General features: G+C 47.1%; 1 protein-coding gene and 1 long non-coding RNA gene across 4 annotated transcripts in view; one reads left to right on the top strand and one right to left on the bottom strand.

Annotated features, from left to right (window-relative positions):
• LOC142776583 (DNA (cytosine-5)-methyltransferase 3A-like) overlaps positions 1 to 24,752 on the bottom strand; it is a 152,193-nt gene that overhangs the window by 80,440 nt on the left and 47,001 nt on the right. For all 3 annotated transcript variants that reach the window (XM_075880485.1, XM_075880484.1, XM_075880486.1), the window contains one exon: positions 13,709 to 13,810. In XM_075880485.1, coding sequence (XP_075736600.1) covers positions 13,709 to 13,810 — 102 coding nt within the window. The remainder of the gene's footprint in view (positions 1 to 13,708; positions 13,811 to 24,752) is intronic.
• Positions 1 to 24,752, top strand: part of LOC142776584 (uncharacterized) — a 61,080-nt gene that overhangs the window by 15,735 nt on the left and 20,593 nt on the right. The gene's annotated exons all lie outside the window — the stretch shown is intronic.

Raw genomic sequence — 24,752 nt, 5'->3', positions numbered from 1 at the left:
TATATATATATATATATATATATATATCTATATGCTGTTACGTGAAGGTACACAAAAAACTAGGCGTTTGAAGATATATTTACACAGTGCCAACGGGCAAGCCAAGATAGAGAACAAGTGCTGTGCCCTACACCAAAATCACATCATCTTTCTCCACGCCTATCTAACTGCTTTTGTGGAACATTGTCTCATAACATAATCCCCGGGTGCTGAAGCACCGTCTCGGTGATATTGCCGAGTGGTAAAGCTTAAGGCAATATACATGAACAATGTCTGTAGACAGTGAAGAGGAGGAAGAGGAAGACTCAAGCAGGGCTATCTCGTAGGTCACACCTGTCACCTGGTGCAATACGCGGTAGGGTCCAGAGTAGCGGGCAAGCAATTTTTCAGGAAGTCCAACGCACCTAGCTGGAGCCCACAATAGCACAAGAAAACCCGGATTAAAGAAAACTTGGCGATGAAGGGAGTTGTAACGCTGCTGCTGCTGATCTTGTGAAGCTAAAAGGCGCTGACGGGCAACTTCTCGCGCTTTTCGAGCTCAGGTGATAGCATCGCGAGCGTATTCGGTCGTCGAGTCGACAGCTGTCGAAAAGATGTGTCAAACAGTAAAGTTAGATCACGGCGAGACACGAGATAGAAAGGTTAAAAACTAGTTGCATCGTGGCGTATGGAATTATAGGATAACGTAACAAAAGGCAATCCAACGTCCCAGTCCTGCTGTTCGGACAATACGTACATGGCGAGCATATCGGTTAAAGTTCAGCTGAATCACTCAGTCAGTCCATTAGTTTGTGGGTGGCAGGCTGTCGTAACTTTATGTTTTGTCGCGCAGGAGTGAAGCAGGTTGTCGATAACTCGGGAAAAGAAAGAGCGCCCACGATCTTTGAGGAGTTGGCATGTTGCGCCACGATGAAGTATGACGTCGTGCGGGAAAAAATCGGCCACGTCCGTGGCACAGCTGGTTGGTAGAGCGCGAGCAAAGGGTTACCGGGTTGTGTGATTCGTCGCAACAGTTATCCACTCATTCCCAGAAGTGGACGCAGGTAAAGGGTCCAGGAGGTGAAGACCAAGTCAAAAGAACGGATCAAAGGGGACGTCAAGTGGTTGGAGGAACCCAGCAGAACTCACCAAAGGTTTTTTTTTCTGTGTTGACACTAGTTGCATGAGGCAACGTAGCTGCGGACTGAGCGATAAAGACTGGGCCAGTAAAATCGACGCTGTACATGGTCATACGTCCGAGACAGTCCGAGGTGACTGGCAGTGGGAGCGTCGTGGAGCTGGCCGATCACGCTCGCACGTCAGTGGGAAGGTACCACAAGGAGCAGTTTGTGTCTATCAGGGCGGACGTTGTAACGGTACAATGTGCCATCCTTGAGTACGAACAGTTGAGTAGACGGATCGGGTGTTGCAGAATGAAGCTTCTCGATGATGTTACGTAAAACAGGGTCTCGGCGCTGTTCCTCACGGATGTTGCTTAATGCGGAGAGAGACAGGACACATGGTGCTTCATCGAACACCTCAGGTGGGTCCACTGGATTTCGAGATAAGCAGTGAGGGTCATGGTGTAAGCAGGCAGATTTGTAGGACACCGAGTAGTTATACTCTTGGGATCGCAATGCCCATCGACCAAGGCGCTCAGTGGGGTCCTTCAAGAATGCGAGCCAGCAAAGTGCGTGGTGATCGGTGTTGACGATGAAATGTCGACGATGTAAATAGGGTCGAAATTTGGCTACTGCCCAAATGAGGGTGAGGCATTCCTTTTCGGTGATTTAGTAATTCCTTTCCGCCTGCGAGAGGAGATGGCTGGCATAGCCAATAAGGCGAGCGCAGCTGCTTTGATGCTGGACAAAAACAGCACCAATTTCGTGGCCACTGGCATCGGTGCACACTTCTGTAGGGGTGGAATTGTCAAAATGGGCAGAACAGGTGGTTCTGTGCCATAAGTGTAGAGAACAGGTGGTTCTGTGCCAATTCCATAAGTGCAGAGAACTCGATAACCTGTGCAGCACCCCATGTGAATGATACATCTTTTCTCAGTAAGTTTGTGAGAAGACGGGCTACTTCCGCATAGTTGTTCACAAAACGTCGAAAGTACGAGCACAGACCGAGAAAGTTACGGACTTCCTTGGTGCAGGTCGGAATGGGGAAGTTCCGCACGGCTGGCACTTTATCTGGATCAGGGCGTACACCAAAGGAGTCGACAAGGTGGCCCAACATGGTTAGTTGCTGGCGTCCGAAGTGGCACTTTGACGAGTTCAGTTGGAGACCGGCATTGCGAAAAACAGCCAGTATAGAGGATAGGCAGTCGATGTGTGTCTCAAAGGTCGGAGAAAAGACAATATTGTCGTCAAGGTAACAAAGATAAATTGATTATTTGAACCCATGCAAAAGAGAGTGTATTATATGCTCAAAGGTGGCCGGAGCATTACATAAACCGAAAAGCATGACCTTAAACTGCTAAAGACCATCGGGCGTTACAAAAGCGGTCTTTTCGTGGTCCATGTCGTCGACAGCAATTTGCCAGTACCGTGATCTTCGATCAATGGACAAAAAATACTTAGCGCCGTGAATACAATCCAGGGTGTCGTCCATGCGCGGTAGCGGGTACGCGTCCTTTTTAGTTACCTTGTTCAGATGTCGGTAGTCAACAGAGAATCGCCAAGTCTTGTCCTTCTTTTTGACAAGAACTACAAGGGAAGCCCATAGACTACATGATGGCTCAATTATGTCTCTGGCGAGCATTTTGTCGACTTCTGCTTTAATTATGTGACGCTCGGTTGGAGATACGTGGTATGGCCGTCAATGGACAGGGGAGGCATCGCCGGTGTCAATGCGGTGCTTTACAGAAGTGGTTTGACCTAGCGAACGATCACAAAAGTCAAATACGACCCAGTATGACTCAGGGACGTGAAGGAGTGTGTCAGCTTGATGCGGCAAAAGGTCTGACGCAATCATTTTTTTAACGTCAGCAGACGGTCTTGCTTGCGAAAATCGAGCATGCGTGTAGCTACAGTGTCCAGCATCGTTAGAATACAGAGCTGAGATGACGCATTCGTCAGAGGGAGTCATCATGGCGAGGGCAATTCCACGTGGGAGCACTTGTGGACACAGAGCAAAGTTGAACACAGGAATCAAGGTGCGGTTTGCACGTAACTGAATAACATTGTGTGGTAAGGTAACACTGTGAGTCAAAAGAATGGATGTAATGGGCGCGAGCATATAGTCGCCATCGGATACAGGTGGTTAGGGCATTACGATGATTCAGGTCACAGTTTGCGGTGACAAACGGACATGCTCAGTAGAGCACATACGAACTTGGGGTGAACTGGGCAGATCAAGCGGACATGGTAGGTTAAACTGCACAGTACCAGCTGAGCAGTCGATGAGGGTGGAATGAGTGGACAAAAAGTCAAGACTGAGGATCACATTATTGGTGCAGTGAGAGAGAACTGAAGTTTGAAGACCGGTGATAGTGACGCGTGCAGTACAGACGCCAATAACAGAAGCGGTATCACCATCAGCAACACGAACACTGCGTGAAGGGGCGGAGTAAGGACTTTCTTCAAGCGGTCCCGAATGTGCAAGCTCATCACCGAAATATGTGTGCCAGTGTTCACCAAGGCTTTAACAGATAAACCTGCCACTTCAACCTTGATCAGGTTCTGATTGGTCGGTAGCATCAACAGAGGAATTGGAGAGCAAGTCGTATCAGTAGCGTAACTTCCAGGAGCTGCAGCAGTTAGTTTTTCAAAGAAAACCGCCGGGCAGAGGATGGGGACGGGGAATGGGGCGGTGGCGGAGACCGGGAAAATCTATGTTGAGGCGAATGTGAGCGACTGTACTGGGCAGCGGTCATAGTGGTCGGGTTGTAGTTAGCTGAGACATCACTCCGTGATAGTTCTTGGCCATAAAGATGGGCTGGTGAGTGGAGGTTCGAGAAGCTTGAGTTTGCCCAATACGGTGAGGTCCACGTGCTTCGGCGATGGCGGGAAATGTGTCCCACTCGTTCACATCCAAAGGAAATCGGCCAGTCGTCAGGCGTCCTCCGCGCATTTGGGTCACGGTTACGTGGAGCATGGCGGCGATAATGCTGTGGATGGCTGGAGGTAGATGAACTGACAGCATCGGGACAGTGCACAGAACAGACTGTGTGAATACCTGCGTTGGCTTGTTTTTGGCGAACAATGGTCTGCATTAGCGAAATGGTCGGATGACGATCAATTGGTTCCAGTGCTCTCAAGGGTGTGGGTGATATGGCCTCGATTTCGGGGCGTACGATTCTCGTGATGTCACTGGAGTGTGAATTGGGCTGGGTCGCTATACGAAGATCCTCGCAAGTTGACATTGCAGCAGTGTTGGGAAGGCGTGTAAAGTGGTGGGCAATGCGACGGCTTTTAGCCTTTTGAAAGCGTTGGCACTCCTAGATAACATCTTGCACGGTGGAACAGCCTCTGCGCACCAGTAGGTTAAATGCATCGTCTGCAATGCCCTTGAGCACGTGCGCTACCTTGTCTGCTTCAGCCATGGTTCGGTCAATTTTAAGGCAAAGGGTCAGCACATCTTGTATATATGCCAGGTAGGTCTCCGTGGAAGTCTGAACACGTGTGCAAAGTTCTTTCCTAGCGGCCTGCTTGCAGCCGGCATATTGACCAAACAACCGGCGTAACTTGGTCTTGCATACGTCCCAGCTTGTGATCGCGTCCACATTCTTATTAAACCGTGCCTTGGCCGTTCCTTGCAAATAAAAGATGATGTTTGCCAGCATCAAAGTTAGGTAACATCTGTGGTTTGTGCTGGCAAGCTCGTAGAGTTTTAAGCCACTCATCCACCTCCTCGCCTTTCGTTCTCGAAAAGTTCCCGGGATCGCGAAGTGGAGCGGCCATAAGAAAAACAGGTGATGTCGGTGCCGTTGATGCATTGGGCGCAGCAGTTGAAGCACTGCTGCCAGTGGACATGTCGGAAGCAGCGCCTAGACGTCCTCTGCGTAACACCGTCGTGGGTTATAACCCAGCACCTTCCACCAAAATGCTACGTGAAGGTAAACGCTATTGCGTCTCCAGGTCCCCCGGGCCTCAGTTTCGAAGCGGGCCCCCGTCCTAGGACCCATCATCGAACAAGTCAGATGAGGCACTCGTAATAATGATAACAATTTATTTACATGGTTAGTAACTGAGAATTCGAAAAGAGGTGATCAAGTGATCAAGTAGAAGTCAAGAACTGTACATAAGAACTGTTCAACTGTAGAACTCCAAATATACAAAAGTCTTCTGCTTATATAGCGCCTCGTTGCCAACCCTGGGCGCATTGTCCGCTGTTTCCGCCAATAGGGGGATCCATGGTCTAGGTGCTCCGTCAATAAAGGAGGAAATAGACACCACACAATGCACGTGGAGAGGGCACAGTCTACACGATGGCCAAATAAGGTCACAAATGCACTGCCCCGACGTTTCGCACACGTCACCGAGTTTCGCGCAGGTCCAATGATCTTAGGTGACCTTGGTTTCGAAGACTCTTCTGGCCATTGGGTGAGGTTCGAAAAACCATCTGCCAGTACACGTGTCAAACTTGCCTGACTGTGTTTGGGTAGGACAATGTAGTGGTGTGCCAGCATATCGTCAAAATATGCCACCCCATACAGCCGATCCTATGGAGAAAGAAAGAAGGAGTAGTAGTCAAACAGTCCCTCGTTGTCGAGGTGGGCTGCTGCAAGGGCTACAGCAGACAGTGCCTTTTCCTTCCCTTCAACCCCACATTCCATTCCTGGTTGTTTGCTAGAAGCTGCGGCTTAGCTGCGAATATCCGGGGCTCTGCTTCTTCTCCCAAGGTGCAGCCACAGCCAGTTCGGTTTTAGCTTTTAGCCCAAACTGCAAATACCACGCTGGTTCCGATATTTCCAGATCTTCTGTAACCTCGAAAATGGCCCAGCTGCCTTCTTGTCTGCATCTAAAGCCTTACATAGAGTTGAGCTCACAATGGCCTTCTTTGCTCGTGCGTTTTTTTTGCGCAAACCGGTCTGGACCTCTTGCTCACATTTTGCTGACAGGAAACCAACCCGTCTTGACGACACACCCTTGCTTGGAATTTGTCGAAATATTTTCGTCCCGGTCACAAGCGCCGAAAGACTTTAATAGGGACTACGGTCATAACAACGCGAAACTAGGCGTTTGAAAATATTGTTACGGAAAAGAAGAGACGCCGTAACGACGAGGCTGGGGATTAGATATATTCGAAGCTAGCAGTAATGGCGTAGCCGGTTCACCAGCAATTGATTGGAGACAACTCTTTGTCTTCTTCGTAAAGCACACACGTGCGTCGCCCCCTAAAATACCAATATACATGCATGTAGCATAGCCCCCGGCAGCACAAGTGCCGTCTTGGTGCATTTAAATGTCAACGTCACTAGGGGAGTTGAAGGGCTTCAAGCGCGCAACATGTACAATATCGGTAGCCTGTTGGGCACATGAAGGCGACGGGGGGACAGGACCGATTTGTTACAGGAATAATCACACGAATAACTCGGTATGGGCCTCTATAGCGAGCAAGCAGTTTTTCTGTCAAGCCAACTTGACGGGTTGGAGACCAGAGCAGGACCAAAGAACCGGGCGGAAAGTGCACGTCGCGGTGTCGTTGGTCATACAAGCATCATTGCTTCTCTTGGGAGGTCAGAAGGCGAGTACGGGTGATTTCGCGTGCGAGAGCGGCCCGAGTGATAGCGTCCATGGCATATTCACTGGTCAGTATTCAAGGAATGATGTGACGGTGTCTATAGGCAATGTTGGTTCTCGACCAAGCAGCAGAAAAAATGGAGAGAAACCGGCAGTGTGATGGCGTGAGGGTTGTAGGCGAATGTAATGTACGGCACCACGAGATCCCAGTCGGTGTGGCTAGTAGAAACATACTTAGCGAGCATGTCTTTAAAAGTTCGATTTAGACACTCCATGAGTCTATTGGTTTGCGGGTGGTATGACGTAGTCAGCTTGTGTCTCATTTTACAGGACTGCAAGATGTCGGCTATGACCTTCGACAAAAATGTGCGGCCACGGTCTGTAAGTAGCTGCCGTGGGGCTTCGTGTTGCAGAATCACGTCCTTGAGGAGGAAGTCGGCGATATCTGTGGTGCAGCTTGTTGGGAGAGCTCGTGTGATGGCATAACGCGGGGTGTATTCAGTGGCCACGGCTATCCACTTCTTACCCAAGGAAGACAAGTGGAAAGGGCCAAGTAGGTGCAAGCCAATGCGGAAGAACAATTCTGACGAAATATCAAGTGGTTGAAGGCGTCCGGCAGAAAGTGTTATGGTGTTTTGCGGCTCTGACATTTCTCACAAGCCACAACGTAGTTTCTGACTGAGCTTGCAAGCCCTGGCCAAAAGAAGCATCGGCGTATTCGGTCACAAGTGCGTGACACACCAAGGTCACCAGCAGTCAGAAGGTCATGAAGTTCATGTAGAACTTCCGAGCGAAGATGTTTCGGAATGACTAGCAGTAAAGCTGGTTCATCCGGCTCAAAGTTTTGGCAGTATAATACACTATCGTGGAGCACGAATGAGCGATGGCACTGACTGGAAGATGGTGATTCGAGGCCCTCAATTATAGCACGCAAGGACACATCATGGCGCTGCTCGTCACGGATGCATGTCACTTGCGAAAGGGAAAGTGCTGGTGTCAGGCATAGCGCTCGACTCAGCGACCGGGTAGCGGGACAGGCAGTCTGTGTCCTGATGTAGGCTTCCGGACTTGTACATCACCGTGTAGGTATACTCTTGGAGTCGCAGAGCCCAGCGCCAGAGCCGGCCAGTAGGATCCTTCAGTGACGTAAGCCAACGTTGCGCAAGATGGTCAGTTATCACAGAGAAATTAGTGCCATATAAATATGGGTGGAACTTTGAGACTGCCCAAACAAGAGCAAGACATTCACGCTCCGTAATAGAATAGTTGTGCTCAACAGCTGTGAGGAGGCGGTTAGCGTAGGCGACAACTCGGTCGGGTCCCCATTTGCGTTGGACTAACAGGGCTCCGATTCCGTGACCACTAGCATCAGTTCGAACTTCTGTCGGAGCGAATGGGTCAAAGAGAGCCATTATGTGTGGAGTCGTCAGTAGTGTGATTAGGTGAGAAAAAGCAGCAGCTTGGTCGGTACCCCACGTAAATGTGACGTCTTTCTTCAGAAGCTCTGTGAGGGGTCGAGCGATGGTTGCGAAATCTTTCACAAACCTTCTAAAATAGGAGCAAAGTCCTACAAAACACTGGACATCTTTGGCTGACTGGGGTACAGGAAAACTGGTGACTGCATTAGTTTTCTCGGGGTTCGGCTGCACACCAGAGGCATCGACAAGGTGGCCCAACACTGTAATTTGCTGGCGTCCGAAGCACCACTTCGACGAGTTCAATTCAAGGCTTGCATGGCGGAATATGTCGAAAATAGCTGACAAACGCTTTAGGTGGGTCTCAAATCTTGGGGAATATACAACGACATTATCAATATAACAAAGATGTGTTGCCTATTTAATCCTTGTAGCAGAGAGTCCGTCATGCCCTCGAACGTGGCTTGGGCGTTGCATAGCCTAAACGGCATAACCTTGAACTGGTATAGGCCGCCTGGAGTTACAAATGCAGTCTTCTCTTGGCCTTTCACGTGGACAGCAATCTACCAGGAGCTGGAACGTAGGTCTGTTGTAGAAAAGTATCGGGCGCCGTGGAGACAATCGAAAGCGTCATTAATACGGGGTAAAGGGTAAACGTAATTTTTTGTGACTCTATTCAGATGAAGGTAATCCATGCAGAAGCGGCACGTGCCATCTTTCTTTTCAACGAGCACAACGGGAGACACCCAAGGGCTCGAAGAGTGTTGAATAATTTCTTTGGCTAACATCTTGGTAACTTCTTGTTGAATTACTGTACGCTCGGTGGCAGACACCCGGTATGGTCGCCGATGAATAGGATGAGAATCACCTGTGTTAATGCGGTGCTTGACGAGTGAAGTCTGGTCGAGAGGACGGCTGTCGATGTCTAATATGTCGTGGTATGAAGCCAGAAGGCGGCATAGCGTGGTTGACTTCTCAGGTTTGAGGTCCGGGGCGATCAATGAGCGTTAGGTCGCATCGAGGCATGTGGCATCCTGCGAGTGATGTGGGTGCTCGGGACATACGTCTGCCGTAACACAGGTGATGTGGTCGTCAATTAGGGGCTTTAGCGTGGCGACCGAAATTACTCGGGGTAGCACTTGTTTTTTGAAGCTGAAATTGATAACAGGTAAATATGTTCGGTTAGAGGCCATGCTTACGATGGAGTGTGGGACAGTAATGTCACGCGCAAAGAGAACATCCATAATCGGCGTCACGATATAATCACCGTCGAGCACGGGAGAGGGTGTTGCCAATTTGACAAATGTGAGAGCTCTAGGCGGTATCCAGAAGAAGTCAGTGATGTACAGGCTGTTCGGAAGTTCAGGGTGAGAATCTGAGAGAAGAGGAAGTTCTAGGCAGCGAGTACAGGTGGCACAATCTATCAGGGCAGAATGCGTCGATAGAAAGTCTATGCTGAAGATTAGTTTGTGCGGGCGATTTTCAAGCACCGTAAATAAAACGGGGACATGGCGACCGGCAATGATAACACGAGCGGTAAACATTCCAGTGATAGCCACAGTTCCACCATCAGCGACATGAAGGGCTTTATTTGCTGCAGGCGTGAGGACTTTTTTGAGCAGGCGACACAGATGAGCACTCATTATAGACACTTGAGCTCCGGTATCAACTAACGCCGTCAAAAAAATACCGTCCATATACACTTTAATCAAGTTCATATTAGTGGGGAGCTTCAACGGAGGATTTGGATCAGTCGTAAGTGATGTAGCACTACCTCCCGGAGCTGCATGATCTAGTTTTTCGCGGATAGCGGCGCGTTTGGGGTGATGGGGAACGGCGGCGTTGAGGTGACGGTGCATGAGCAGTGGAGTAGCTGTTAGGGACGTCGAAAGAAGGGTACACACAACTGGGCGAATACGGACGGGAGTCCTCGTATGGTCGAGTAGAGGAAAATGGGCTCTAGTTTGAGGGCTTCCAAGTGCTGCAGCAGTAGTGGGAGATATGGCCAACTCGGTGGCAGCAGAAGCAGATCGGCTTGTCGTCTGCAGTTATTCATGCCGCCGGATTGCGGGATCGCGGAATAAAATGTAAGTCAAGGCGCAGTGCATATGTTGTCATTGGTCTGGAGACGGGTCGGGAGACAGAGCAGAAAACAGAAAAACCGAGCTTTGCAATTCAGTGCCTGACGACGGCTTAAATAACGGAGACCGCCGGAGGCGTTTGTGGGGCGCTATGGTCGAGCGGATGTGGAGGAATTGGTGCCGGACTTGACGCCTCAAGCTCCCTTCGAACTACCCGTGTCACGCTGTCCTGCATGAGTGGTGTGGCACCGAGATTGGTGCAGGTAGATGCAACAGCCGTGTTTGGTAGCAGCGTAAATTGAGGCAGAACACAGCGGCTTTTGGCCATTTCAAAGCAGTGGCATTCCTTTATAGTCATATTTACGGTCGTGAAGTTAGTGTAGATGAGCAAATTGAAGGCATCGTTCGCGATGCCCTTGTGATCCACCTTGTCACTCTGTGTCATTTGCTCGTCGACTTTTCGGCACAACGCTAGCACGTCCTGTATGTATGAGACATACGACTCTGTTGAGGACTGCAAACGAGTGACGAGTTCTTTTCGCGCTTCCATATGGCGATCGGACGGGTCCCCGGAAGTATCGCGTAGTCGCTCCTTGAAGGTATCCCAGCTGGTGAGCTTAGTCTCATAAGCGTCGAACCAGACCCTTGGGGTGCCGTTAAAGTAAAATATTACGTTGGCGAGCATCATGGTAGGGTCCCATCGGTGTGTTTGGCTAACACGCTCGTACTTACGTAGCCCGTAGTCTACGTCATGCCCAGGTTGTGCGGAGATTGTACCGGGATCACGGGGGGTGGGCATCGTCAGGTAAGTAGTGGCTGGAGCTACAGATGGGGACGCTGACTGGCTGTTGTCATTGGTAGCCATGGCCGGAGACTGAATGATGAGGCCACTGCGAAACTTCATAGTGATGACGGGGAACCTTCCACCTCTACCTAATATGTTACGGAAAAGAAGAGATGCCGTAACGACGAGGCTGGTGATTAGATATATTCAAAACTAGCAGTAATGGCATAACCGGTTCGCCAGCGATCGAGCGTGAGGCACACACGTGCGTCACCTCCTAGAATATCAATATAAATGCATGTAGCAATATATTTACACAGCGCCAATGCGCAAGCTAAGATGGAGAACAAATTTTGTGCCTTACACCAAAATCACGTCGTCTTTCTCCACGCCTATCTAACCGCTTTTGTGGCACATTGTCTCATAACAATATATATATATATATATATGTGTGTGTGTGTGTGTGTGTATGTGTGTGTATGTGTGTGTGTGTGCGTGACTCAAGAAAAAAAAACACCCACGGTCGGCGCCCAGCTCATCGCGATGCACTAACACACACTTATCTCCCACGTGAACTTTGCTCCACAGGTTAGGGGGGGGGGGTTAGATGGTTGTGCACGATTGCTTCTCCTTCAGTGGTAAGAATCGTGTGCCTTCCGCTTTCACGGGAACGATTGCGCTGGCTGCTGGGCCAACAAAGGTCACTTCGTTTCCTGCACAGGCCCTGCTTGTGAAAAGAGCGTACTTTTCATACACAACGAAGTATGACTAGGAAAGTGTCAGGTTGCATGATTACGCTTCGTGCGTCATTTTGCTTGAACAGCGCGTTAAGTGTCAAGCGGTAATAGCTGTTAGTTCGTTTTTGTTTTATGTGTGCTGTTTTTGTGTGTCATTTGTGCGTGAGCAGCGCACTGTACGTTTAAATCAGCTTGCCGTTCTCGGTGATACATTCTGAGTTGTTTTTATCGCATTCATTGCTTCGTCCTTGCGGCGAAACTGTGACTTGTTTTCTGAAGCAGTTTTCAGGAATAGAGCAGCTCTGTGGGAGAACTCTTGTTTGCGACATGGACGGCTTAGAATTGTTTCAAACTCGAAGCAATGTTTGTAGTTGTCTCACCAGTGGATTTAAATATTTCAGTCACGAAAAAAAAATTACGATCATTTGCTCACAAATAACGACGCTGACACTGACACCAGCATTCCAGCGAAATGAGCTCTTCACTGCTATAACGTTAATATTTCCGGTTGAAAATCTGACGAACCCACACGTGCAGCATTTTTTTGCGTTTCTTTTTTCTTTACAGAAAGGCTGTACTAATAATTATTGTGTTATAAAAATTCTTGCTACAAGGATACGCAAACGTATCGGGAAACATTTGTCCATCTCTGTCTGAGCTACTTACGACACCAGCGTTATGACGACGGATATTCACGATTGTTAAACTTCTTTTTCGTTATTTGTTTGCAAGTAAAAACACTACACACACTTATCTCCCACGTGAACTTTGCTCCACAGGTTGGGGGGGGGGGGGGTTAGATGGTTGTGCACGATTGCTTCTCCTTCAGTGGTAAAAATCGTGTGCCTTCCGCTTTCACGGGAACGATTGCGCTGGCTGCTGGGCCAACAAAAGTCACTTCGTTTCCTGCACAGGCCCTGCTTGTGAAAAGAGTGTACTTTTCATACACAACGAAGTATGACTAGGAAAGTGTCAGGTTGCATGATTACGCTTCGTGCGTCGTTTTGCTTGGACAGCGCGTTAAGTGTCAAGCGGTAAATGCTGTCAGTTCGTTTTTGTTTTATGTGTGCTGTTTTTGTGTGTCATTTGTGCGTGAGCAGCGCACTGTACGTTTCAATCAGCTTGCCATTCTCGGTGATACATTCTGAGTTGTTTCTATCGCATTCATTGCTTCGTCCTTGCGGCGAAACTGTGACTTGTTTTCTGAAGCAGTTTTCAGGAATAGAGCAGCTCTGTGGGAGAACTCTTGTTTGCGACATGGACGGCTTAGAATTGTTTCAAACTCGAAGCAATGTTTGTAGTTGTTTCACCAGCGGATTTAAATCTTTCAGTCACAAAAAAAAATTACGATCATTTGCTCACAAATAACGACGCTGACACTGACACCAGCATTCCAGCGAAATGAGCTCTTCACTGCTATAACGTTAATATTTCTGGTTGAAAATCTGACGAACCCACACGTGCAGCATTTTTTTGCGTTTCTTTTTTCTTTGCAGAAAGGCCGTACTAATAATTATTGTGTTATAAAAATTCTTGCTACAAGGTTATGCAAACGTATCGGGAAACATTTGTCCATCTCTGTCTTAGCTACTTACGACACCAGCGTTATGACGACGAATATTCACGATTGTTAAACTTCTTTTTTGTTATTTGTTTGCAAGTAAAAACACTAATTATTATGGCAAATGCTACACCAGTACGTACATCCTCAAAATGTGTGAAGCTTCTTCAGTGTTCTTGTCGTGAGTGCTTCCATCGCTTGCGATAACAATTCGTATTTTATACCAAACTACAAGTTCTCCCATTGGTTCAAAGTACATGGTGACAGTCCATCTGCCCTAATAATCACCAAAAGTAGTTAGATTCAGTGAAGAAACAATACAAAAGTTTAACCGCCAAGGCAAGAGATTTTCTAAGACTGCTCACTACAGGAGCATTCTAGAATGAGGCAGTTAGAGCCGTGATGACGTCTTAACTTTCGCTGCTGAAAAAAAGCACACCTTATATCTTCAAAATCTTCACATACCTTGATGGCTTCGTCAACTGCAGCGAGGTATAGCTTGCCACTAAGTTTTGACAGGCAATGTTCGAAGGCGAGCACAAAACTTGAAACTTTATCAATAGACACCTGCAAAAAAAGTTCAGCATTAAATACACAAATACGCAAGGATGACATTCATTAATGTTCTCGGCTAAATATAAGGTGGCGTCCTTTGTAAACTATTCACCATGTCCTTGAATTTGCACACTGAAGTTTTAGGTGATTTTCAAGGATTTTTAATTCATTTACCTACATTGCCTTGGCCCCCACGTTATGCACTTGAGTGCAATGTAAAAGTTTGGCAATGTTAAACCCACGTGGTGGTGAACATAGTAAAAATTTAGGTGCATGAGGCATTCCACATCTAACTTTCCTGACTCTGTGCTCGACGACCGTCCCTTAGTTAAAAAAGAAAGTTTAAACTGATTAGTTAAAAAAGAAAGCGGTCAAGCCCTTGTCCGCGTTACACGTCCGTGTAACCCCATTTGATATGTGAGACTTTACGTCCCAAAACCACCATACGAATATGAGAGACGCCGTAGTGTGGAAGGCTCTGGAAATTTCGACCACGTGGGGTTCTTTAGAGTGGTGTTTCGTTATTAACGTGCACTAAAATCGGCGATATATATATATATATATATATATATATATATGTTACTTTTTTATTATTATGCGGTAGCTAGATGTGGCTTCCCTTCCCCCTTCATTACGACAGCATTAGGATCAGTGGAGAGTCCACCTGTCTGTCTGTCTGTATATCAAAATTTGTCGAGTGATGCGAGCGCTTTCTAATGAAGAATTCGCATACTAGAGATGGCTACGACAGACAACTACAGCAAAAGGCCTATGCCTTAAGGAGCTTCTACCCTAAAACACCAAGCCAACGTGGAGAGCGTAGCAAAGTCGCAGCGAAAACTAAAAGGGTGGCATTTCTATAAACTGTTGTAAATACGTTTGGGACTACTAACACAAGTACGCTTACAAGGTGCCCACTACGCCATAAATCGTAATTTTTGTCAATTTGAAAAGCACGCACACTGCCGTTTTACACGATTATGCGCAGAAGCGAGGTACCCGCTACGCATTCGCAAGTCATTATATGCCCTTTGCTTACTCGGTAGTTGATAACGACGGCCAATTTTCGCAGAACCCTTTGTAATGGGTTGGATGCATGCAACGTCTCACTCATTATGGACTGCGTATTGCGTGGCGCCTGATTAAGAAATTCAGTTTCTGTAACTCTCGGTTGCTATTTTACTCTTCTAGCACGCTGTATTAAGTGGGTATACACAGTTCCTTTTTGATATAATGCCTGTGTAAGGTCTTTTTGAGAGGGAGTTTCGAGCACTGGCATGTGTAGGAAAAATGCTTATTCGATCCATGGGAAGAAAACTATTTTCTTTGCAATAAGTCGCATACAACTGAAGATATTTTATTGAATGCTACAATGCATTTTTGAAGGGGTGGGAAACGGACATTATTCAATTGAGCCTAAAGAAGGATTTGCTCCTTGATGTCTACTTCACTAGATTTCTCCCAATCAAAAATAAGAAAGGTGTACCATTCGATCAGGTCATGTTACTAGGCCTGCTCAATACATGGCATACTTGAATAGCAGTGCGCCATACCGATGATAATGCACGTCTGGTTAGACAATACTTTTCTCAATCTGTGTAATCATTTGTGGAGCCTCAAAAACTTCAACAAGATGTTCTCTAATGGCTTTATAAAGTAGAGACAGATGCAGGATTTTTGAAAAAAACCTGTAAATTCTGACTTGTTTACCTTCTCTTTTTTGTTCCTGTGTGTCCTTTGTTTGGTATTTATTTTTTGTAATGAATGCTTTAGGAAAATAGAAAAAAATATAAAAAAAATAGCATGGCTATGAGTTAGAACCCTAGGTTACCACGTAGAGGACCAAGGTTCAAACCCAGTCTCTGTTAATTTTTTGTTATTTTATTGTTTTCTTTCCTAATTTATTTCGAGCGATGTCGGTTACAGACACTAGCAGCTATGCTGGCAGATGACTAACTCGTGAAAAACAGCCCTTTTGAGCTGCAAAAGCTGGCAGGCCTGCTCAGAACGAACCGCACACCCACAGTGAAAGCTGGAAGAGTGACTTTTCTAGAGTTTTTTGAAAACATTTTGGGGCAAGTACTAGCACACTTGCATGGCACCAACTATGATCTACATAATCATAATTTTTGGGTAGTGGGGAAACGTCCATATGCCATTATTCATCAAGCTTTGGAAAGTGTAGTACCGGCTATACACTTGCAAGGCATTTTGTGCACTTTCTTGAAGCTGTCGCTGACAACCATGAAGAAATATGCCTGAAACCTTTGTGCTGGGATTGGAACATACAACAACCCAGTCATTATATAATTCAAATTATGGGCGCCTGGTCATTACTTTTCTGTTCTAGAATGTTTTATTACACATGCCAACGCAATTCCTTAACCGTCATGAGTGTACATAGTGTTAGCTTGCAACAGAGTTTCAACTACTGGCGTAGCTCAGTGGTGGAGTACTGGGCCAGGTTGTGGACTGGCGTCGAGTGGATTGAAAAAGGCACCAGCACTCAAGCCGAATGCAGCCATGTTATTTATTATTATTGCCAGACTTATAGCCAAGCAAAACAGGAGTGGTATTATTAACAGTATTTTACCATTGTTAAATGAATAAAGCTGTTTAGAATAAGTAAAACCAGATATTTAACCGTAGCCAGTAAATAGCCGTGGCACAAACTAGAAACTTTCGTCGCCAAAAGGGTTGAAATGTAGCCAATTTGGCCCAAAGTAGCGGCCAATGGCCACCGCGTACGTGGTGTTATGATCGGCCTGCCTGGCTTGACGCTGCTTTGACGCATGAGACATTGCGGCTGGGCCTACCCTGGCTTCTTCCCGAGTCAGCCCTCCCAGAGATGCACCAAGAGCAGCGACAACAGAGAAATCATTCTTCTAGTTATCCCTGGTCATCGGCGCCCCTCGTAAACCATTTGGACATGCCTGACCGACTGACCGATTAGGAAGAGTTGTTGGCCGTCGAGGTGGCTTGCTTTGTCATCTAGGTCCTCCGGACAAAAGGCCCAGCATCTCATGACCGGCTGTAAATGTCTTTGTCACGTTCTCCGTGGTGCCTTGGTGCCGCTGTTTTCACAATTTGTGGTCTGCCTGACTGCACATACCCATCACTGCAACAGACTACGAAAATAATTTCCACGTAAGACTTAACGTCTTCGTGCTGTGCTGTGTCGTGCGCGATGTGCAGTGTTTTCTCCCTCGCCTTGGACTGAACTGGGGGTACTTATTCCCTCTTTCCTTGGACAGAAAGGAAGCAGCGTTTCCCCTTCTGCTTTTGAGGGCGGAGGTGAATATGGCAATTTCCATTGGACTGTCCTGGCATCCGTTATTTTTCCTGCACGGGATCCTGGCCAGGCCAGGACATAAAACGGGAGCACCGAGGTGCTCTCGACAGGCTCTCACAAGCTCCCAGAAGCTCCCATCATGTTTCTGTCGAAAGCATCCATCATGCTACCACCATCATGTAACACGCTATCTGTAAATATTGTAATTAAAAGTTACTGTTAGTAGCTCCGGGCTTCTCTTCTCGACATCTCCCCGAGACTTTGGCTGGCTTCGGTCCTCTGGGCCGATCCCCGGTGACCTCAATTGAATCGCAGCAGTGTGAGGCTGCTGAAAACCGGAACACATCCACTGGCTAGCAGCAACGGAATGACCCATGCTTGACTCGGGCCTCAATGAAATAGTGAGTGCTTGACTTTCTTTGAGTTTTGCCAGGTTTTAGCTTTTGAAGTTTTCTAAAAGTGTGTGTAATTTTCTGTGCATTTGGCTTCATTGTACTGCTACCATGCATCACAGCTATTCATCAAACTTTAGCTTTCACGTTCCAAACTGGCAGTGTTTTTACCATGCGTGTAGACTACACCTGTTTGCTACCTAATGTGACGGCGGGTAAGAAAGTCCTCACTCGTGAAGGCCATAGAGTTGGTAAAGAAGCTAGAGAGACTACACCTCTTACTACTGTGTGAAGAGCTCGGAATTAAGGTGGGGAGAAATGAGAGAGAGTCGCAGCTGATTGGGGCAATTCAAGAGTGCGGTGAGGAGGATGAAGAACTTGAGGAATGTTGGGAAGAAGTGAAAAAACAGAAAAAAGATTAGAAAAGAAAGCGAAGATTGGCGAAGCAAGACAAAATACTTGAGAAAAGGGGTTTAGCGTTAAGAATTTATCAGGTCGCAAGCAACCCAATTAACGGAAGAGCACCCTCCGATAAGAAAATTATTGTCCGGCAGAAAGCACACACGTAGCATGTCACTCGAAAGTTAAAGAGAAGCAAAAGATGGTCAAGGCTGGAAAGCCGGTCGAATGTCATCGTTGCAAAGAGCCAGGCCACATTGCGATCGGCTGCCGCAAACCTAGGAATGTTCCGTTTCGTTGTGGACAGCCACGACAATAATCTGGAAGAACTGAAACACCACAATCGGGAATCAGTTGAGGATAACGCCGCAACCTTTGGTTGTGTAGATCCCTACTCCTGGGAAATTGAGGTTACCACAGGGGAACGCGTGTGCGCGCAGCAAATAGTAGAAAATAAAAGTAGAAAATAAAAGCTAAATGAGCATGCTGTTCACTTGATGAGAATACATTCAAGGATTATTTGGGCTAGTGTCTCTTGAGATAAAGAAAATTGAATGGTCGATCTTAATGAGAGTTTTTCCTTGTTTTCGTTCTCCGATTCATGTTATTATATTTCTATTGAATATGATTGCGTGCTTCCGAACACTCGCTTGTTCGTGATGGCAGTAGCAGATATTCAGAGCGAATATATGCCTACACACTTCCCACACCACGAATGCACATACTTGCATGCCCGAACATGCATATGCTTGTGTGCGTATATAAATATATATATATACATATATATATAGAAGAATAACTTTGGTCGCTGCAACGATATAAATATGAAAGTAGATGTGCTTTCACATAACAACTGTTTATTTTGCCGATGTTTCGAGTTGAGCCCCGTATTTTTCAAGGCATAATAATATTTACACATGTTCAGTGTCTTCTTATAGCCTGCCGAGGCAGGAGGGAAGTGGCCAAACGTAAAGTAAAAAGAAAAAAAAACAGCGAAACAGAAGCACAAACGATAAATAAATATAGAAAATCTAGGAGAAGAAGCAAGACCGACACCGCGTAATGAGGAAGGGTCAGCATCTCAACAGAGTAGGGCAGAGGTAGATGAGCAATGCCATCATTGTCAACAATACCTCCCCCACACCCACTCTTCCCCAAAAGAGCAAAGGGCCGCTGTTCTTGTATTTCACCTTCCCATGTAATCCGCTGGCGGCTCATTCCTCCTTGAAGTTTAAGACAAGATAATGGGGAGAGCTTAAGCGCTTCGAGTGCCTGCTGGTGGCGTCGGGAGGAATGAAAAAGCCGGTAACTGAGGTGCCGCCATCAATATTCATTATACGCAATGGCTCCTTGTCAGTGAACGAACAGAAAATGTGCGTTAAAAATTAAAGAAGAAAAAAAGAAAAGAAAAGAGGGTGGACTATACGACATCCGGGACCACTTATCTTTGCGTTCCGGCTGCGCTTGATGAGGCGAACCATTTCTATCTTGTCAGATGCATAGGCTAAAAGCTTTGTTAACAGGTAATAATAGTGTCATGATGAGAACGAACTGGTTAGAGAGAAGCGCTTGCGTCTTTTAGCTGTCGTAACGCTGACAAAGTGCCTGGGTGTTCATTTATTCTGTACTTTATCGTGTTAAACTTGTAGATAAATTAAGTGTCCTGGTTTTCCCGTTCTCTGATTGTTCGAAAGTTGTTTTCTAGTAGTGTAACCCTGATGTCAGCAAACCTGTGGTCTCGAACCTCGAACCTAATTCTGCACATTGGAGCTAATGGCCTGGCCAATATGGATCCCCCTACAGCATTCGACCGTTACGTGGCCCTCCTTGACCGCATCCGGCATGACAGACCAGACATTCCTATGGCGTTTGCAACACTAGTGCTCCCACGAGCCCCCAAACAACGACTCCACCAAAACAACTGGCGCGCGGTGAGGCGGTTCAACTTCGAGGCTCGGGAGTTTAACCTGCGACTGCTGAGTTTGTGCCATGAGAAAGAGGGCATCTTCTATGTGAACCATCGCATCAAAGCGCTCCCGCCATGGACCGTGCTCGCGGCCAATGATCTGCACCCGAGCTTCGCGGGAGTGTCTCCCCTGGCCTGGAACATTGACAACTTGCTCCTAGACCTACGGCGGTCATACATCACCAACTGGCTGGAACACGCGCTAGCTCAACCAGAGGCGGGGCGTATGAGCTTAGGGATACGCCATCCTACTCCCAAGCACTGCGGCGTGACCTTCCGGATGCCACCTGTCAAGGCGATAAAGGGAAGAAAGAGAACCAAGCAGCCCCAGAAACAGCTGCTGCCCCTTCTACAGGCCAGCATACCCCGTCGGGACCCCCCTCACCGAGTGCACAACCGCCATCACGCTTGCCACGGCTGTTGACGACACCTACGAGACACACCCCGGAAACGGCGACGAAGGTTAATCCAGGCCAACAACAACGGCCAGCTGTACCACAATAAACAGCAACCAGTGGCCAGAATCAACCACCTGCAAGCAGAAAAATCAGCAGCCAACATTATCAAAGAGCAAGCAGCAACCACCAGCAGCCAACAGCAGTCGTCTACAGGCCAGCTCGTCACGGGAGGCACAACGGGATTGAGCGCCAACCCAAACCAGGTACGACCTCCGGGTACCATGCGGCTCTATTCACTGCGTCTGTGCAAAGTGACATACTGGCTGTGCGAGTGGGCAAACACCGTCCGCTTCAGATCAACTAGGCCATAGAACGGGTCCACATTTTCTTAAACTTCAAAAGTTACTGACAAAACAATACCGCCCGAACTTCACGTACAAAGCCTCGAACAATATGTACTTGCGCGTACGGCTACGAAGGGGCTGCGCTTCTTGCTAACACCATCGATGCATAACTTTGCCAATGGGGAAATGAAACGGTGAAAAAAAATTCTCGATCACGCCACACTGGAGCTAAATAAGGTCACTATCGAACACTGTAGAAAGACTCTAAACGCACTGACAGACGAGGAGCGGTATATAAGAAATAAGTTTCTTCTTTCAGAGTCGGAAGCTAAAGAACTCGACGTATTTGAGCACAAAGAAACGGAGGAATTAGGAAAACCTAAGAGGAAGAAATTCGCGTGGGGCAATGTGTCACATGCTATACCCACCGCTGCTTACAGAAAAAAATACCAAACCACCTCGCGTTCAAAAAAGTTTGCCACCACACCCCAAAGAGCCAAATGTTATTAGCCTTTCCGATAAAGAACTTTGCAAACAAGAATTGAGTGTACTACAACGCGAACTTACATTCTGCCCTGGCAACGAAAGGTACGATGAATTCACGCTCATAAAAGACCTAGACGACTTCGCAAGAAATTTATGAATGGAGGAATATTTCTTCGATAAACCCCAAAAAGATAACGCACCTTTTCGTGGGGTAATTGGATGGCAATGGACCTCAGACGCCAACAGAGATCGACATCTGGATCTCTATATAGACGCGGTTCAGAAAGATGTTATACATGCATACAAGGTGCACAAACCAAGCAGGAATAACATATCAAAAAGGGAAAGAGGCACTACTCATGTTGAGCAACTGTGAAGCTCTTGTCATTACACCAGAACAAAGGAGGCGCGATTGTTGCTCTGAATAGATCAGACTACATTGAGGAAGGCAAGCGACAGCTAAATAACAAACAATTCAACAAACACCTCGACTTTGACCCTACCACCAAGCACAAAAAGATCATTGTAACAACCCTTGAGGATCTCACACGTGAAGGCGCCATTGATTCAAAGCTTACAAAGGCACTTATTACGGTACATTCGGCGCCTGGTCATTTTTACATGCTGCCAAAGATTCATAAAGAGAGAAACCCTGGCAGACCCATTATATCAGGTACGGGAACGTTAACGGAACCTATTTCCAGATATATTGCTTCTTTAATCAAAGACATACCACCCACACATAAGTCCTTCTTGCGTTACACAAACCATTTCCTTCGGGAAATGGCAGACGTAAAAATTCCAGACGGTGCATTTCTCGTAAGATTGGATGTTAGCTCAATCAAGACAAATATCCCACATGACGATGGTGCAAGGGTGCTTGTTGAATGGTATGGCACCGACAACCCTGTCGCAAATCCAAGCAAAATGTAATTGAAATCTTCACAAGACCTGTACTTGAATTGAACAGCTTTGAATTTAACAACCAGTACTACCTTCAAATCAGCGGCACAGCAATGGGTACAAGAATGGCCCCAAACTACGCTAACATATTCATGCACAACATAGAATCAATTTTCTTTCATCTTGTGATATCAAACCAATATTCTATAAACGGTACCTAGAAGATATATTCATAATTTGGACACATTCGGAAAACGAGCTTCTCAAATTCATACAGGCATTCAACCATGTACACACCAGCGTTTAATTTACACACTCTTACTCTAACACTTAAATAAACTTTCTTGATCTACTCATTGAAGTTGACAATGGTGCGTTGGTAACTAGCGTATGCAGAAAACCTATGGACAGGCAACAATACCTGCACTTCAAAAGCTGCCACCCGCGACATTGCAAGATCAACATTCCCTATTCCAAGGCACACGGATTCCGACGAATCTGCTCCCGCCCCGAGCACTTCCACAGAAACAGCACACATATGCGCAAAGTACTCCTTAATCAAGAATACTCACCAGCTATCATTGATGACGCCATCAAAAAAGCTGAAAATCTGGACCGCCAGATTCTTCTCAACCACCAGAAAAACGCCGACCAACACCGCAACAAAAACTTGCTATTAACTTTCACGAGCAACCCACCAAACATAAACAAGGTCCTAAGAAAACACAATAGCACATTGGAACAGAGTGTGCGGCTATCCAAAATTTTCACTTCTCCTCCTTGTGTGGTATATAGACGGCCGAAAAATTGCCGCCATCGCACCGTTCTCAGTACCCTCCAATAAGAAGGCTGTCAGACGCTTCCTGGGCCTTCGTGCTTATTATCGCCGGTTTATCGCAGACTTCGCCCGCATCGCGTCGCCACTAACTCACCTCACAAGAGACGATGTTGCCTTTGAGTGGAAAGAAGAACAGGAGGCTGCCTTTAATGACCTGTGTCAACGTCTTCAAGCGCCCCCGGTGCTTGCCCACTTCGACGAAGAAGCCCCGACGATGCTTCACACAGACGCTAGCAATCTAGGTCTTGGGGCTGTGCTTGTGCAACGGCAAGATGACACAGAAAGGGTGATCGCCTACGCAAGCCGAACGCTAACACGCGCAGAGGCTAACTATTCAACAACCGAGAAAAAATGCCTCGCCGTAGTATGGGCAGTAATGAAATTTCGCCCGTACTTGTATGGCCGGCACTTCAAAGATATTAGTGACCATCCCTTCCTTTGCTTGTTAACTAATCTAAAAGATCCCACTGGCCAATTAGCACGTTGGGGCCTAAAACTGCAAGAGTTTGACATGACGGTCGTGCACAAGTCAGGCAAGCGACACATAGACGTTGATTGTTTGTCCCGTTCACCCATTGAGTCGGCAACCCTACCTGAGGAGAAGGAAATGGCATTTCTCGGTGTCCTCGACACGACCACCATTGCGCATCAACAACGTCACGACACTGAGTTGCTTGGCTTAATTAACTACTTGGAAGGCAGATCTCAGATGGCGCCAAGAGTTTTCGCATAAGTGTTGTCATCGTTTTATTTACGGGGCTGAGTACTCTACAAAAGAAACTTTTCTTCAACAGGATCCACCTATCTGCTCGTCATACCAGCAGCCCTTCGTACCGAAGTACTCAAAGCATGCCACAACGAGATGACCTCTGGCCATTTGGGTTACATGAGAACGTTGGCCAGAGTACAGCAAAGGTATTACTGACCGAGACTAACCACAGCCGTGAAACACCACGTTCGTACCTGTCTCGACTGCCAGCGACGCAAGTCACCACCGACTAAACCAGCTGGCCTCCTGCAGCCCGTGCAGGTCCCAACAGCTCTATTTTACCAGATAGGGATGGACATTTTGGGCCCACTACCTACTTCTACTGAAGGAAACTGCTGGGTTATTGTCGCGACGCATTATTTGAGCCGTTATGCCGAGACAAAGGCTATCCAGAGAGGTACAGCAGCGGAGGTGGCAAGATTTTCCATCGAAAATATTGTACTGAGGCATGGTGCACCAACCGTCATGATCACAGACAGAGGAACCGCATTCACGGCAGCTCTTTTGGATCACGTCCTGATGCTGAGTAGAACAACGCATCGCAAGACCACCACCTACCACCCACAAACAAACGGGCTGACGCAGGTCTGAACAAAACCATTGAAGACTAGCTTTCGATGTACGTAGACATTAAGCACAAAAATTGGGATGATATCTTGCCATACATAACGTTAGCATACAACAAGGCCTAGCAAGAAACGACCCGCATGACCCCGTTGAGCCTCGTTCATGGACGAGAAGTACGAACTATGTTAGATGCGATGCTGCCACACGAAAGTGACGACATCGACCCAGACGCCAACACGTTTACGGAACGCGCGGAAGAAGCTCGACAACTGGCACGTTTACGGATCCGCCAGCAGCAAGAGTACGATGCAGGCTGCTACAATGCTCACCGCAGAGCAGTTGTCTATCAAACTGGCGACAAAGTATGAGTTTGGACACCCGTACGAAAATGAGGACTATCAGAAAAGCTTTTAAGAAGATACTTTGGGCCATACCGAGTGCTGCGACAACTGAGTGACGTCACTTACGAAGTCGTTCCCGACAATTCGTGTAGTACCAAGTGTCGCCAGGACCATCCTGAACTCGTTCACGTAGTGCGCATGAAGCTTTATGCAGCGAGTGATTGTGTGGGAATTTTCTTTAAAAAAAAACTGCAATATT

This window comes from Rhipicephalus microplus, chromosome X, assembly GCF_043290135.1.
Source record: "Rhipicephalus microplus isolate Deutch F79 chromosome X, USDA_Rmic, whole genome shotgun sequence".
NCBI lineage: Eukaryota > Metazoa > Arthropoda > Arachnida > Ixodida > Ixodidae > Rhipicephalus > Rhipicephalus microplus.
This window is presented reverse-complemented; position numbering and strand designations above follow the sequence as displayed.